Here is a 16,439-nt window from a genome sequence, read left to right as displayed (position 1 = left end):
AGCTGAGGTCAGTTTAATTTCTGCAGTTTCTGCTACTTACTCGTTTGTTAATGTTCACTGAACGTGTTCAACGCCCCAACTAGTACACAGATAAACGATTTTGAGAATGCACCACCTCAAATCACGAAATATGTAACAGTATATTAAGGAAAACGACTGCCAGCAGAGTTCTATAACCAACGTGTCTGTTTACCAAATGAACAAATCTGCTTGCATGAAACAGTACCGGTAGAATAACCCGACCTAGATTCCGCTAAAATACACCGTCTAAATGTTTCAGCAGCGCCCCACAGCTTCCAATACCAGCAGCAGGAAGTGTTTCTCAGCCACTTACAGAAACATAACAAAGTTCAGTGGCAGCGGTACTGACACCTGTAGCGTCCGATAGGTAAACGTGGGGGGGGGGGGGGGGGGCGCGGCCAGCTGCAGCTGCAGCAGGGTGGCCGCCTCCTACAGCCTGGCGGGCGGACGGCTGCGTCACGAGAGAGGGGGAGAGAGGGATGGAGAGAGGGAGAGAGGGAGGGAGAGAGGGCGAGGGAGGGGGAGAGAGAGGGATAGAGAGAGGGGGAGAGAGGGGGGAGTGAGAGGGAGGGAGAGAGAGGGGGAGAGAGAGGGAGAGAGAGGGGGGAGAGAGGGAGAGAGAGAGGTGGAGAGGAGGGAGAGAGGGGGAGAGAGAGGGAGATAGAGGGAGGGAGAGGGGGAGTGAGAGGGAGGGAGAGGGAGGGGGAGAGGGACAGAGAGAGAGGGAGAGAGAGGAGGAAAGAGCAGGGGAGATAGAGGGGGAGAGGGGGGAGAGAGAGGGAGAGAGAGGGGGGAGAGAGGGAGAGAGAGAGGTGGAGAGGAGGGAGAGAGGGGGAGAGAGAGGGAGATAGAGGGAGGGAGAGGGGGAGTGAGAGGGAGGGAGAGGGAGGGGGAGAGGGACAGAGAGAGAGGGAGAGAGAGGAGGAGAGAGCAGGGGAGATAGAGGGGGAGAGGGGGGAGAGAGAGGGGAGAGAGAGGGAGAGAGAGGGGGAGAGAGAGGGAGGGAGAGAGGGAGGGAGAGAGAGAGGGGGAGAGAGAGGAGGAGAAAGGGGGAGAGAGAGGGGGGAGAGGGGAGAGAGAGGGGGAGAGAGGGGGAGAGGGAGGGAGGGAGAGAGGGGGAGAGGGAGGGAGTGAGAGAGGGGTAGAGAGAGGGGGAGAGGGAGGGAGAGAGAGGGAGAGAGAGGGGGAGAGAGAGGGAGAGAGGGGGAGAGGGAGGGAGGGAGAGAGGGGGAGAGGGAGGGAGTGAGAGAGGGGTAGAGAGAGGGGGAGAGGGAGGGAGAGAGAGGGAGAGAGAGGGGGGGAGAGAGGGAGAGAGAGGGGGGAGAGAGAGGGAGAGAGAGGGGGATAGGGAGGGAGAGAGAGTGGGAGAGGGAGGGACAGAGAGGGGGAGAGAGGGAGAGAGAGAAGAGAGGGAGAGAGAGAGAGTGGGAGAGGGAGGGAGAGAGAGAGGGAGAGAGAGGGGGAGAGGGAGGGAGAGAGAGAGTGGGAGAGGGAGGGAGAGAGAGAGTGGGAGAGGGAGGGAGAGAGAGGGGGAGAGGGAGGGAGCGAGAGGGGGAGAGAGAGGGGGGAGAGGGGGGAGAGGGAGGGAGGGGGAGGGAGGGAGAGAGGGGGAGAGAGGTGGAGAGGGGGAGAGGGAGGGGGAGAGCGAGGGAGAGAGAGGGATGGAGAGAGGGAGGGAGAGAGAGGGGGAGAGGGTAGGGGAGAGGGAGGTTGGGAGGAGGGGGAGAGGGAGCGAGAGGGGGAGAGGGGGAGAGGGGGAGGGGCCGGCGAGGCCCGGCTGCTGCTGGCAGCAGGCGGCGCCGCACTCGCGCTGCTCCGGCAGCAGTACACATTATTGAAATATTTACACTAAATGTCAATTTGACGATTGTCCTAATTAAATTTAAAAAATACATATGTATTTATGAATAAACATCAACGGCTGTGGCGTATGCTCAGAGATTTCCGTCTACAAACATAATTTGTTCCACTTTTTTTCCTGTCAAGCGATTTCTTCTGTCAGTTATAAGGTGTCCTACCTTCGAGAACACTCTTTCACACGGCGTGGAGGTTGCAACAGTACACAGTCGTATTTTTGCAAGTTCAAAGAGCGAGGGGTATAATGACAGCCGTTCAGACCACCACTGAAGTGGACTGCCTTCTCTCTGTAGCAGGGGCTCCTGTAAGTATTTGTCCACTTCCACTGTTGCAGCAGCTGGCGGGTGTGGACTACTCTGCAGCCTGGAAAACACTTCATCAAATTCGAGCCAGAGACTAGAAGTGGATTCAGTGGTTGGAACTGAGATTGCTGCAGTAGCAGTGGATGTGTTCGTTACAAATTTCTCACTGTGCCTGACCAGGTTTAATTTCATCTTCTCAGCACAATTTTTATCATAAAAACCGTGTAATTTGAATCGGGGATCCAGTGAAGTTCCTTCTGCGAAATGTGTTGAAGGGCAAATAATCCTTTACAACAGTCTCCAGAAGTGCGAAATCTATCTCCTGATTTCTTTTGTTCGAAAGAGGTTTCGGAAAATACATAGGTAATGTTCCGTGATATTGATGTCTGCTGTCTGATAATGAAGTGATACTGTTATTTTCTAGCACCGACTGCTGTTCGCATCTCGCAATTGCTGATGTTGGTTCCGGATTGTCCGGGTTATTTGTCCAAGAAATACCAGAAGATGCAGGAGCAGGGGGCGCTGAGCGCCTGACTGACAGTGACACTGTTGGATGCAGCACTCGAACATGACGCGCCGGATTAAATGTATTTCCTCCTCTATATGGTATACACTTACAACAACAGTTGCACTTTGCTTTCCCATCACCTAAATCGGAGAAGAAACCCGAAATTTCACTACTTTTACGCGATCGCGAGTTACTGGCCATTGTATAAGAGTGAACAGACACAAAAACTGCTTTCCGAATAAAATAAAAAGGGATTTTACCTGAAATCGTACCAGTGACTACAGGTGACAGTTTACGTTTTGAATTTGGAGGGTTAAACTTCTCAACGAAAATAAAAGCTACAGGAAAACTTCTGTACGTATATAGACTTTGTGACAGTGGTAAACATACTTATTCTGTTTTGGATTAAATTTTAAAAGGAACATAAAACTGGGCTGCATTTCGTTGGTAGCCCTAGTTTTCAGTCCATGAATACAACAAATAAGGTTTCACTTAGCGGATAGTTGGGCGCTTCATGAGAAAATGTCGAGCGAGATTAAATGTAATACCTTCTTTATATGTGACAGGCTTCTCTGTTTATCTTTCCTTTATCCCCTTCGACCATGCTCTGTTTAAGTTAACTCAGATGCTGTAAGAGCGTAAAACGTTAGGTGCATGTTACTACATAGTTCGGCCATCTGTTGGTAAAATTATGAAGTATTACGAAGCTTTATTGTACGAGCGACGCGAAGCGGCGGCTGAGCGGCGAACTGGGCAACTTCGCCAGGCTTCCGTACTTCATGACTAAACTCCTTCATTTGAACGCTTCACGGCAAAGAGTGAAATGAATGAAGTAGTTCACGGAAATAAACGAGTTCGACCCATCTCTAACCGCAAGGCCTTTCGCGTGTCTTCACGAATTCACTAACCAGTTAACCTGGCATAGCTGTAATATTTTGTTACAATATTTTTCTATCGCCAAGAAGTTAAGATCTTTTTATGTGAACATTATGACCGCAGGTCATGCGTGAGAGCACCGACGTGAAAGCATATTTCCTGAAGTACGTCAAAGGATTTTATCAACTATCAGTCTTTAGGAAGTTTTGGTGGTTAATTACAGGTTGTAAAGGGCAAAGAATTATAGATCACCCGTAGAGAATGTGTTGGATGTGAAGCAGGAATGTGTGGGAGCTGGTGCCGTTCTCTGGCGCTCCGTACAGCACGGTGATGCGTAAGATAATTTGGATCGGCCTTGGCGTGACGTCAGTGCCTTCCCCCTCCACGCGGACAGCAGCAGCGGGCGGGCCGCGTCAACAGAAGCCCGTTTCAAGCCAGGCCGCTGGTTTGCGCACTGTTCACAACAAGGTGAGTGACCGCTAACCTGCCCATATCCTTGTTACTGAATTAATGAACTGCAATTTTTCGTCGACTGTTACGTTTCGCCGTTTGATCTGAAAATGTTTACCGTGTTTTCGCATCGAGACGCTCACGCGGTTGTCCTTGACAGTAGTCAGTAGCTGTTTATCGTCTAAAGGGGCTTATGTGTGCACTGTCTGCGTCTCACTGGGTCACGCAAAAGACTGCAGAAGATGTAATCCTTGACGAAAAAGTAAGGAATTTACGTCGCCTTTGCGATGGGAAACTTCGGTACGTCAAGTTACAAGGCTGTCATCAGAACTTCCACTGGAAACCAGTATGATGGCGCCCGCGGGCTAAGGAAGATGCTCGATATTAGTCAATTTGATCACAATCACACTATGCTTGGAATACGCGCATGACATTTTTGCCCGCAAATCTCCTTCTGGGGAGTTCGTTCAACTGTTGCAAGTCAAGTCCTTTTAGTTGACGCCACTTGCCGACTTAAGCGTCGATGATGATGACAACACCCACGCCCAGAAAATCGCCAACCACGCTGGGGATCGAAACCGGAGTTTCGTGATCAACATTCAGCAATGCTAACCACAAAGTCACAAGGTGGTCACACCGTTTGATTGTCTTATGCATTGAACACTTCGACTCTGAGGTCACAGGGGCACCGATTTTTTCACGTACCGCCACGTCAAAGGCTGTTCGTAAGTGGTTCAGTCCGCAGAAATCAGCCGCAGAAAGTGTTGTTGACAGGGCTCGTCGCCGACAGTCTAGGATCGTTACAGCAGACAGACGAGTTTCGCAAGAACACCACTCAGCACTACGATTTTTGTAATTTTTTATGTTTGTGTTGCATGAAGTACAGCTCAAATGCCAATTTACCAATTCTCAAACATTGTGGAGAAAATCGGCTTTGAAGTTTCCCGAGCATCTTTAATTTGCTAAATCTAGTTCGGTTTTCCAATGGGTCACGTGATCCCGTAATAGACCGATCGCCTGTCATGGCGGTGGACCGGGTTCCCTTCCTGACTGATGCAAACTTTTAAAGGAAGTTGCATGTTCTACGAGCATTTGCATGAAGAATTCCCAAATACAAAAAGCGGGAAAACATTTATTTTAGTTTAAAAAATCGTTACTAACAATATTTTATAAAAGATAAGTACTTAATATACAGATAATACTGGAATTAGGTGTGCAGTGTGTAATTAGAAATAATAATACGCATTATTCATAGCAAATTACGATAACATATTTCTGTTAATTGATATGTATTTCTTAAATTTTATATTTAAATGGTGTAGTTATTCGAACTGAAAGGAAAAAAGCGAAAAATATTATCAGCAAAAAAAAGACTCGCTCTAGGGAATAGCACTCTCGAGCGCTGTCGATTGTTTCATCCTTACGTATTTCGTGCTTCACGGAAATGTTCGTAGGAGAAGTACCTTTGTTTGCAAAATTGCACCAGCCATGAATCAAACCGGGGCTGCTCATATGGCAGGGAAAGTTCCAGAACGTAACCGCGTCACCCACCGAGGGGGAAAAAAACTTCTAGCGTTTATCTTTAGGGAACTAAAGCTGCTCGGAAAACTTCAAAGTCGTTTTCCTCGAGGAATTTTGAGCGTTGAACAGTTTCGTTGACTGATATTTGAGTTGTGAGCTTCACGTACCATAAACATAAAAATTGCAAAAATCTGAGTGCCATCTACTCTCATTGTTAGTGCAGCGAATCACTTGGAAACTCGTTGCAAACAACTTCTGAGTAGACATTCCATTCAGACGCCGCGGCTCCGCGGCCATACCTCTACTCACCTCGTAGCACAAGGCGTACAGATTACCAGGAACGCAAGAATACCGCTACTGGACGCTCAGGTGATGCTAACATCTCGCCCGGATGCGGTACACGCCCATACGAGGTATCTAAGTCGAAAGTCGCATATGGCCTTGCCTCATGTTTATCAGAAAATTACAGTTCAGGCAGGGAGAGTGCTTTTCTTAAGTAGGGAATAACTGACCAACATATCAGATACCTGTTTGTGGTACACTGGCATGACGTTGTCTTCTGATGGAGAGTGGCATACTCAGCTGGACAACAAGGCTGTCTGTCCAAACAGATAACAGCTGTCTCAATCATACCCAGATGTGACTGACAATGAAAGCGTTCTATAGTAAGTCTTGTAGTAGTTGTCGAATGGAATACGCAATTTAGTCCGCGTATGTGTTTGATTACAAGTGCATGCACAAAGAGAGAATAGTTGTCAGAGTAGTAGGGGAAAAATAATAACGAGCTGAATACCGAAATTTGAGAAAAATTTGACAGGCAGACATTAGAAGGAGGTTGCCGCAAATGATTAAATCACTATCCAAAGACACGAAATTGAGATTGGGCAGAGAAGTGTGAAGAAAAGGGGTGTGTATGGAGAACTGCGAGGGGTACTAAAAAGGAAAGACCGAAGGGTAACCGTGTACGGATGCGCAAACAATCAAATTTAAAAAATAGATAATCGTGTATTCTACCTGCACTTACGAGGAGACTATCACATGGCAAGAAGGAAAAGGGGAAGACACACAAGGAAAGAGCGGTAACTAAAAACATACAAAATATCTGTTCACTCTGCAAAACAATTTGTAGCATACACTGATATAATGGAAACGGACATGGAACTCCCTGCCGCCGTTGGATAAGCAGCTGCAGCAGCAAGTCGTATACTCCTAGCTCATTCATTTGTTACATAGTTTAATTCTTAATTTCTTTGCGTGTTTTTGGTACTTGCATTATTTAAATCATAAATTTCGGGCGTATTATAGTATTTGAGAGTTGTAGCATCGCGTTTTAGTACCTGAATAGTGTAAATTCGCGTAGTCGTCTGTCTTCTGTTTTTGTTTTGAACGGCCAGTGTCGGTTGGTCACAGTCAGTGTGCTCCCTGCCGCCGTTGGATAAGCAGCTGCAGCAGCAAGTCGTATACTCCTAGCTCATTCATTTGTTACATAGTTTAATTCTTAATTTCTTTGCGTGTTTTTGGTACTTGCATTATTTAAATCATAAATTTCGGGCGTATTATAGTACTTGAGAGTTGTAGCATCGCGTTTTAGTACCTGAATAGTGTAAATTCGCGTAGTCGTCTGTCTTCTGTTTTTGTTTTGAACGGCCAGTGTCGGTTGGTCACAGTCAGTGTGCTCCCTGCCGCCGTTGGATAAGCAGCTGCAGCAGCAAGTCGTATACTCCTAGCTCACTCATTTGTTACATAGTTTAATTCTTAATTTCTTTGCGTGTTTTTGGTACTTGCATTGTTTAATTCATAAATTTTGGGCGTATTATAGTATTTGATAGTTGCAGCATCGCGTTTTAGTACCTGAATAGTGTAAAATCGCGTAGTCTCCTTCCGCCGCCGAGCAGTGTGTCAGCAGTGCTCAAGTGGCAGCATTACTGCATTTACTAGGCAATCTTGTATTTTAATAACCGTTTAAATTTTGTGTCGATTTGTTTGCGCTCTGTAGATTAGTTCAGACGTTCTTTGCACAACAGTTTTTAGCATGGATAGGGACTGCAACTGCTGTGTTCGGATGCAGGCTGAGTTGGCATCCCTTCGCTCCCACCTTCAGGCAGTGTTGGCTTCGGTCACACAGCTTGAGGCTGTTGCCAATGGTCATCACTGTGGGGGTCCGGATGGGGGTTTGTCGGGGACAGCCAGCTCGTCCCACGCATCCCCCGATCGGACTACGACTGTGGTTGCCCGGGATACTGCCCGCATTGAGGCTGATCCCTCACCTGTGGTAGAGTGGGAGGTCGTCTCAAGGTGTGGCAGGGGGCGAAAGACATTCCGGAGGGCTGAGCGGAAGGCCTCTCCAGTTTGTCTGACGAACCGGTTTCAGGCTCTGTCTCAGGCTGATACTGATCTTCGGCCTGACATGGCTGCTTGTCCTGTTCCAGAGGTTGCCCCTCAGTCTGCAAGATCCGGGCGGTCGCAGAGGGTGGGCTTACTGGTAGTTGGGAGCTCCAACGTCAGGCGCGTAATGGGGCCCCTTAGGGATATGGCAGCAAGGGAGGGGAAGAAAACCAAAGTGCACTCCGTGTGCATACCGGGGGGAGTCATTCCAGATGTGGAAAGGGTCCTTCCAGATGCCATAAAGGGTACAGGGTGCACCCATCTGCAGGTGGTCGCTCATGTCGGCACCAATGATGTGTGTCGCTATGGATCGGAGGAAATCCTCTCTGGCTTCCAGCGGCTATCTGATTTGGTGAAGACTGCCAGTCTCGCTAGCGGGATGAAAGCAGAGCTCACCATCTGCAGCATCGTCGACAGGACTGACTGCGGACCTTTGGTACAGAGCCGAGTGGAGGGTCTGAATCAGAGGCTGAGACGGTTCTGCGACCGTGTGGGCTGCAGATTGCTCGACTTGCGCCATAGGGTGGTGGGTTTTCGGGTTCCGCTGGATAGGTCACGAGTCCACTACACGCAACAAGCGGCTACACGGGTAGCAGGGGTTGTGTGGCGTGGGCTGGGCGGTTTTTTTAGGTTAGATGGCCTCGGGCAAGTACAGAAAGGGCAACAGCCTCAACGGGTGCGGGGCAAAGTCAGGACATGCGGGGACCAAGCAGCAATCGGTATTGTAATTGTAAACTGTCGAAGCTGCGTTGGTAAAGTACCGGAACTTCAAGCGCTGATAGAAAGCACCGAAGCTGAAATCGTTATAGGTACAGAAAGCTGGCTGAAGCCAGAGATAAATTCTGCCGAAATATTTACAAACGTACAGACGGTGTTTAGAAAGGATAGATTGCATGCAACCGGTGGTGGAGTGTTCGTTGCTGTTAGTAGTAGTTTATCCTGTAGTGAAGTAGAAGTGGATAGTTCCTGTGAGTTATTATGGGTGGAGGTTACACTCAACAACCGAGCTAGGTTAATAATTGGCTCCTTTTACCGACTCCCCGACTCAGCAGCATTAGTGGCAGAACAGCTGAGAGAAAATTTGGAATACATTTCACATAAATTTTCTCAGCATGTTATAGTCTTAGGTGGAGATTTCAATTTACCAGATATAGACTGGGACACTCAGATGTTTAGGACGGGTGGTAGGGACAGAGCATCGAGTGACATTATACTGAGTGCACTATCCGAAAATTACCTCGAGCAATTAAACAGAGAACCGACTCGTGGAGATAACATCTTGGACCTACTGATAACAAACAGACCCGAACTTTTCGACTCTGTAAGCGCAGAACAGGGAATCAGTGATCATAAGGCCGTTGCAGCATCCCTGAATATGGAAGTTAATAGGAATATAAAAAAAGGGAGGAAGGTTTATCTGTTTAGCAAGAGTAATAGAAGGCAGATTTCAGGCTACCTAACAGATCAAAACGAAAATTTCTGTTCCGACACTGACAATGTTGAGTGTTTATGGAAAAAGTTCAAGGCAATCGTAAAATGCGTTTTAGACAGGTACGTGCCGAGTAAAACTGTGAGGGACGGGAAAAACCCACCGTGGTACAACAACAAAGTTAGGAAATTACTGCGAAAGCAAAGAGAGCTTCACTCTAAATTTAAACGCAGCCAAAACTTCTCAGACAAACAGAAGCTAAACGATGTCAAAGTTAGCGTAAGGAGGGCTATGCGTGAAGCGTTTAGTGAATTCGAAAGTAAAATACTAGGTACCGACTTGACAGAAAATCCTAGGAAGTTCTGGTCTTACGTTAAATCAGTAAGTGGCTCGAAACAGCATGTCCAGACACTCCGGGATGATGATGGCATTGAAACAGAGGATGACAAGCGTAAAGCTGAAATACTAAACACCTTTTTCCAAAGCTGTTTCACAGAGGAAGACCGCACTGCAGTTCCTTCTCTAAATCCTCGCACAATCGAAAAAATGGCTGACATCGAAATAAGTGTCCAAGGAATAGAAAAGCAACTGAAATCACTCAACAGAGGAAAGTCCACTGGACCTGACGGGATACCAATTCGATTCTACACAGAGTACGCGAAAGAACTTGCCCCCCTTCTAACAGCCGTGTACCGCAAGTCTCTAGAGGAACAGAAGGTTCCAAATGATTGGAAAAGAGCACAGGTAGTCCCAGTCTTCAAGAAGGGTCGTCGAGCAGATGCGCAAAACTATAGACCTATATCTCTGACGTCGATCTGTTGTAGAATTTTAGAACATGTTTTTTGCTCGAGTATCATGTCGTTTTTGGAAACTCAGAATCTACTATGTAGGAATCAACATGGATTCCGGAAACAGCGATCGTGTGAGACCCAACTCGCTCTATTTGTTCATGAGACCCAGAAAATATTAGATACAGGCTCCCAGGTAGATGCTATTTTTCTTGACTTCCGGAAGGCGTTCGATACAGTTCCGCACTGTCGCCTGATAAACAAAGTAAGAGCCTACGGAATATCAGACCAGCTGTGTGGCTGGATTGAAGAGTTTTTAGCAAACAGAACACAGCATGTTGTTCTCAACGGAGAGACGTCTACAGACGTTAAAGTAACCTCTGGCGTGCCACAGGGGAGTGTTATGGGACCATTGCTTTTCACAATATATATAAATGACATAGTAGATAGTGTCGGAAGTTCCATGCGGCTTTTCGCGGATGATGCTGTAGTATACAGAGAAGTTGCAGCATTAGAAAATTGTAGCGAAATGCAGGAAGATCTGCAGCGGATAGGCACTTGGTGCAGGGAGTGGCAACTGACCCTTAACATAGACAAATGTAATGTATTGAGAATACATAGAAAGAAGGATCCTTTATTGTATGATTATATGATAGCGGAACAAACACTGGTAGCAGTTACTTCTGTAAAATATCTGGGAGTATGCGTGCGGAACGATTTGAAGTGGAATGATCATATAAAATTAATTGTTGGTAAGGCGGGTACCAGGTTGAGATTCATTGGGAGAGTCCTTAGAAAGTGTAGTCCATCAACAAAGGAGGTGGCTTACAAAACACTCGTTCGACCTATACTTGAGTATTGCTCATCAGTGTGGGATCCGTACCAGATCGGGCTGACGGAAAAGATAGAGAAGATCCAAAGAAGAGCGGCGCGTTTCGTCACAGGGTTATTTGGTAACCGTGATAGCGTTACGGAGATGTTTAACAAACTCCAGTGGCAGACTCTGCAAGAGAGGCGCTCTGCATCGCGGTGTAGCTTGCTCGCCAGGTTTCGAGAGGGTGCGTTTCTGGATGAGGTATCGAATATATTGCTTCCCCCTACTTATACCTCCCGAGGAGATCACGAGTGTAAAATTAGAGAGATTAGAGCGCGCACAGAGGCTTTCAGACAGTCGTTCTTCCCGCGAACCATACGCGACTGGAACAGGAAAGGGAGGTAATGACAGTGGCACGTAAAGTGCCCTCCGCCACACACCCTTGGGTGGCTTGCGGAGTATAAATGTAGATGTAGATGTAGATGTAGATGGAACCATTACATTAACTTCGTTCTCCAGAACGTATAGTTGTGTGGTGAGCAATTCCTGGAGTTTGTTTGTCTTCAATTAGTCCCACTTGCGCCAGTTGCGAGACTGACTTTACGTCTCTCTGGAACTGTGACCTCTGAGGTGATGTCCATGAGACTGAATTAAGTTCATGAGATATGTGCAGTTAAAAACTACGGAAGTTGTACAAATTGAGCTAAAGGAAAATTTATGCATTTAACTTATGTTGTGCAAATGGAGGTGTAAGGGGCGTTACACATGTAACTGATGTACATAGCATTCTTTATAGCATATTTGCGCAACTTCCGTAGTTTTAACTGAATCTTCATCCTGCTGATGACCTGCGTTTGGCAGTAATTGGGTAGGAATTGTTTGATGATGTTTCATTTTTTGATTCCGTAGTGCCACGTGTTTTATTTCTTACGTCACACTGCGATCAGATTTGTGTTAGTGCACCTTCTTCTGTTCTTTCATTAGATCTCTGGATCTCAGGACAACCCGTAACAAAGATGGAATCCGGTTAAAACATTCAGATTGCCCCAGGCGGTATATTTATTCATTACAGTTACGGAACTGATCTTGAAGCTGAGTATTCGATGTGAGGGATCAGATTTCATTTATGAAACGTCAAGAACTGGTACGTTTCGTAACGAAAAGAAGCACTGTGATTGAGTAGCTTTCCAGCCAGACTTTTGTACCCGAGGTCAGTAATACACGTTTTTGTGATGATGTTCTGGAAATGTAGACGGCTCAAATACCGCTGGTAAAGAAGAGCTGGTGTAGTGAAAGGCACAGAGTTTCTGATGTTCAGAATTTGCACTAATCTTTTGAATTAAATTCCTAGCCTCTCTGCAGTAGCTGAAACAGGGAGTGTATATCACAATGATGTCGCTGGTTTGTAAGTCGGATGGCGGCGTTAAATTCGGTGGCCCTGTTGGTGCAGTTCCACAAGAACAAGCTTCTTGCTGGCACCTTTGCCTCTCTCACTGCCATCAACAGCACAGGCGCGTCACTAGAAGTCCACACACACACACTCAATCACATAGACTAAACTGATACATTTAAAACGTAACGCTCACATCAGGCGAAGGAAAAGAATCTTTCCATTATGTCTTGACCACATCTCTTGGGATAATAATGTGGCACGTATTTACAAGCAGAAATAAACAACATTATTTTTGAAATTAATTCGCTGAATGCGAATTTCTTGACTCCAGCTATATCGGGTGCAGATCTACTACCCAACAGTGGCATATCAAAGTGTGCTAGGCCGAGAGTCGGACCCGGATGTCCTGCTAATTCCGAGCGATCGCCCTCATAACTTCGGCTATTCGTCTACGCTGCCCTCACCGACCCGGACTCGACATGTCACAGTCTCTACATTTTTATACAGTAGCCCTTTAAATTCATCACGTAAAGCTCCCAGCATTACCGGGATTCCCAGAACAGGCAAAACGGGACAACAAGGAATCGAGGCAGTCTCGTTATCGTTAACAGTGTCGGAATTTCAGACGTGCACGTTTTGCAACCCTGTGCAGGCACGCTACACTAACAAGGATAACAAACAACGCGAATGGAACTGTAATAGTACCTTTTATCACAGTGCCTCCCAACCATACACGACATTTGACGTTACTGCAGTTAGTAACTGGTTGTGTTACTCCACCTCCGCCTTACCGCCGGAGCATCCCTCCGATGTCCTCAGATGGCCGCGGACTGGTGGACGCTACTGGTGTCCCTCGCCGCCGTCGCGGTCGCTCTTTGGTGGCGCCGCTACTCCACGCACTTTGCCCGCCGCGGTCTGCCCTCCACCCCCCCGCTGCCCCTAGTGGGGAACATGCTGGACCTGGTGCTCAGGAGGAAGTCCATGGCTGACGCCCTCACCGAACTCTACCGCAAGTTCGAGCCGCATCCGTACGCTGGCGTCTACTTCACGACGCCATTTGTGATGGTGAGAGATCCCGATATCATCCGTGCCATCACGGTCAAGGACTTTGACCACTTTACCGACCACATGGAGTTCTTCAACGCTGACAAGTCGAACACACTGGCACAAAGGATGCTTATCGGTTTGAAAGGTAAGTTGTCCATTTAAATTTTTATTTACCAGTCAGCGTTACCTCTTATGCTCACTGTGGCAGCGTAATACTTTTCTGTCATCGTGCATGATTCAGTTTAACTCTAAAGACTGACCACGTGCGAGTGACACTCGCGCAGTGAGAGTTCCTTAAAAGCTTTACTGTGTGTATACAGGCAGTTCATCCATCCTGGGAATCGAGAACCTCGTTCACTTTTGCCCGTTATCGACACAGATACTGATAAGATTCCTGGGAGTACAAGATTTTCGAAAGGTTTTCATTTAAATAATATAAATCCCAAATAAAGTCATGCAGGTGGCTGATCATTATTGTGCAACAAATCAGTCTCATTGGGTCTCAATGGTAAATGTCAAATATTAGACAAGGAATGACATTATTGCTTAGACCAGGAACGATATCTGATGGATAAATTCCGAAACGCGTCGTATGGGCAATAAAGTCATTCCTTGTCTAATATTTGACATTTAGCATTGAGACCCAACCAGCCTGAATGCACAACTACTGACTGTTTTAATTTCAAGTTTGACACTGAAATTTTTTTTCGTGTGAAATAATTACATATTGACAATTTTCGGATTCTTTCCTTTACTTATACTGTGAAACCCTGCTCCTTACCAAGTTTCATTATTCTGAGTCAATGGTAAGTACCCTACAAGTTTTGATGAGTGGATTTGCGAGTACAAAAATATGTGACATAAATGGCCATACCCTTTGATTACATTGTCTTGTAAGCTTCGATGTTTTTCACTGTCGAGAGACCGCAGACGTCAGTATGTGACATATTTCTGCTTAATATGTCACCCATTCGTGAGAAAAAGGAGTTTTAACACTCGGACAGGTAGACAGACAGATAGATAAGCCGACAACAAACTGATCCTACAACGATTCCGTTTCGTCGATTTAGGTACTAAAAGCTAACAATGACCTATCTGGGCCCGTCCGTATACTGCGACGTATGAATATTTGCTTACGCTTATGTCAATGGCGTAATGATACTGGGGTACGACATGAAAAAAAATTAAACTTTCCCTACTTAACACGCTACGGCACGGAAACTAATAACCGTACGAGTACCAAACTTGGTAGCATTAATGTCAAGGAAATGGCAAAGAGAAATAATTCAATTCAACTGAAACACTTTTAATGTGCTGCTGTGGTACATAATACCATTACATACCGTTACCATTACTGCTACAAAAGGGGGTCAATATGGCACAGCAGAACAAAGCACGTCATTAGCTATGGTGGTTACGTCTCTCGGTATGATGCGCTTTGGATCAGCACACGTGTGAACGTTCCCCTGGTAAAGCCTGTCCTTCAGGGACCCCCGCAACCAGAAACGACAGCGACTGAGATGAGGTGATCGTGCCGACCAAGCATTTGGGAACGATCGGCTTGTAAATCGTTTCCAAATGTGTTTCGGAGAAGCAGGTGAAGTTCACGAGCGATGTGCGGTGGGGCCCCATCTTGCATGAAATCTGTCGAGTTCAGTGCGTCTCTCTCTCCTGTAGGAAGGGCGTGACCTGCTGGCGAAGCACATCGCAGCGACGCTGGCCAGCCGCTCTGCACGTCTTTGGTCCTTGAGGGCCAGACTGCTCAAAAAAGAACGGGCCAGTGGTGAGCGTAGCCGTGGAGCCATACCACACAGTGACAAGTTCACCATACACAGGAACTTCATGCACAGCGACTGGAGGTGAACATCTCCACACTCGGCCATTCTGCGTATTCACCTCACCAGTCAGAGGAAAATGAGCTCTGTCTATCCGTAGGACGCTCCAGGGCCAGCCCTCATCAACTTCAATCCTTGCGAGAAAGTTGAGAACGAAGTCAACACGTCGTTGTGCGCCCTGTGGTGGAAGCTTGAAAGGTCTCTGTTGGATTCCTTTCATGTTAATTTCTTAAATCTGTTGTCATTTACGGCATAAATTCCTCTTCTAAATTTACTGTGGCGTTTCTGACTATCTGGGAGGAGACTGAGCAGTGGAACGTGTTACTTTTACACATAAACAAGAACGATCTGTCACACTACTACACGTTAAAACACAGTTTATATGTAATTCATGTCACACAGTCTCATACGGAACCTACATCCGCTTTCTTTTATATACTGTATATGATAAGATACTGTCATCCCTCTTCCCTTCTGTGTGAGAGGATGAATGAGCAAATGTATTTCTAGTTGCATGCTTGATGATAGCAGACAAGCCTGTCTGCTACAGAACAGTAGGACCAACGTCGGAACAGGTAGCTACGCTTTCTAAAAGCAAAGAGGTTTCTATCCTTAGTATGGTCCTGTCCGTCCCTTGTCATGTTGGTATAGGAAGCTGCCTCTCTGGCCACCTCCGTTTGTATTTGTGAGCCACCCTCAGGAAGGGACCAGAGCAGTCTGTCCGTGGCGAGCGTCTGAAGTGGTAAAATCCGTAGGACAATGGATTTCTTAAGTTCAACCTAACTGAAAATTTAATCACCTTTATTTCAGGTTTAGCTCTAAAATATCTAATATTATCTTAAATTGCAACGCAGTGTAATTCGCGTGTGAAGCTCAGAATATCTTCCGGTAGTTGCTTTGTCACTACTTTGTGAGTAAAGTGGAACCACGCGTTGATCAGTAACTCTAACTAAGATCATAAATCTTAAATGCGAATGTGCGTGAGATTATAACGTCTCGTCTTGACAAAATTTTTCAATATAGAAACTTTTCTTTATGTTCAACCCACGTGGCGTGTACTTTGTGAGACCAGTACCACGTGCTTATACAGTTGTTTGACCCATCAGGTTAATAGTAAGACGATAGTAACCAGTTCGAGGTTTTTCTTTAGTAAATCGCGTTTCGATGTAATTTATTTTAATTATCAAAATTATTGTGGAGTTACACTCTTTGT

General features: G+C 46.4%; 1 protein-coding gene across 2 annotated transcripts in view; it reads left to right on the top strand.

The window, feature by feature from the left end:
* Positions 1-3,970: 3,970 nt before the first annotated feature.
* The window catches only part of LOC126188111 (cytochrome P450 9e2-like), a 68,974-nt gene continuing 56,505 nt past the window's right edge, over positions 3,971-16,439 (top strand). For both annotated transcript variants that reach the window (XM_049929579.1, XM_049929578.1), the window contains exons 1-2: positions 3,971-4,032; positions 13,164-13,536. In XM_049929579.1, the coding sequence (XP_049785536.1) occupies positions 13,164-13,536 (373 nt within the window). In that variant the 5' untranslated portion in view covers positions 3,971-4,032. The remainder of the gene's footprint in view (positions 4,033-13,163; positions 13,537-16,439) is intronic.

The sequence above is a fragment of the Schistocerca cancellata genome, chromosome 5 (assembly GCF_023864275.1).
Source record: "Schistocerca cancellata isolate TAMUIC-IGC-003103 chromosome 5, iqSchCanc2.1, whole genome shotgun sequence".
In the NCBI taxonomy this organism is placed as follows: domain Eukaryota; kingdom Metazoa; phylum Arthropoda; class Insecta; order Orthoptera; family Acrididae; genus Schistocerca; species Schistocerca cancellata.
This window is presented reverse-complemented; position numbering and strand designations above follow the sequence as displayed.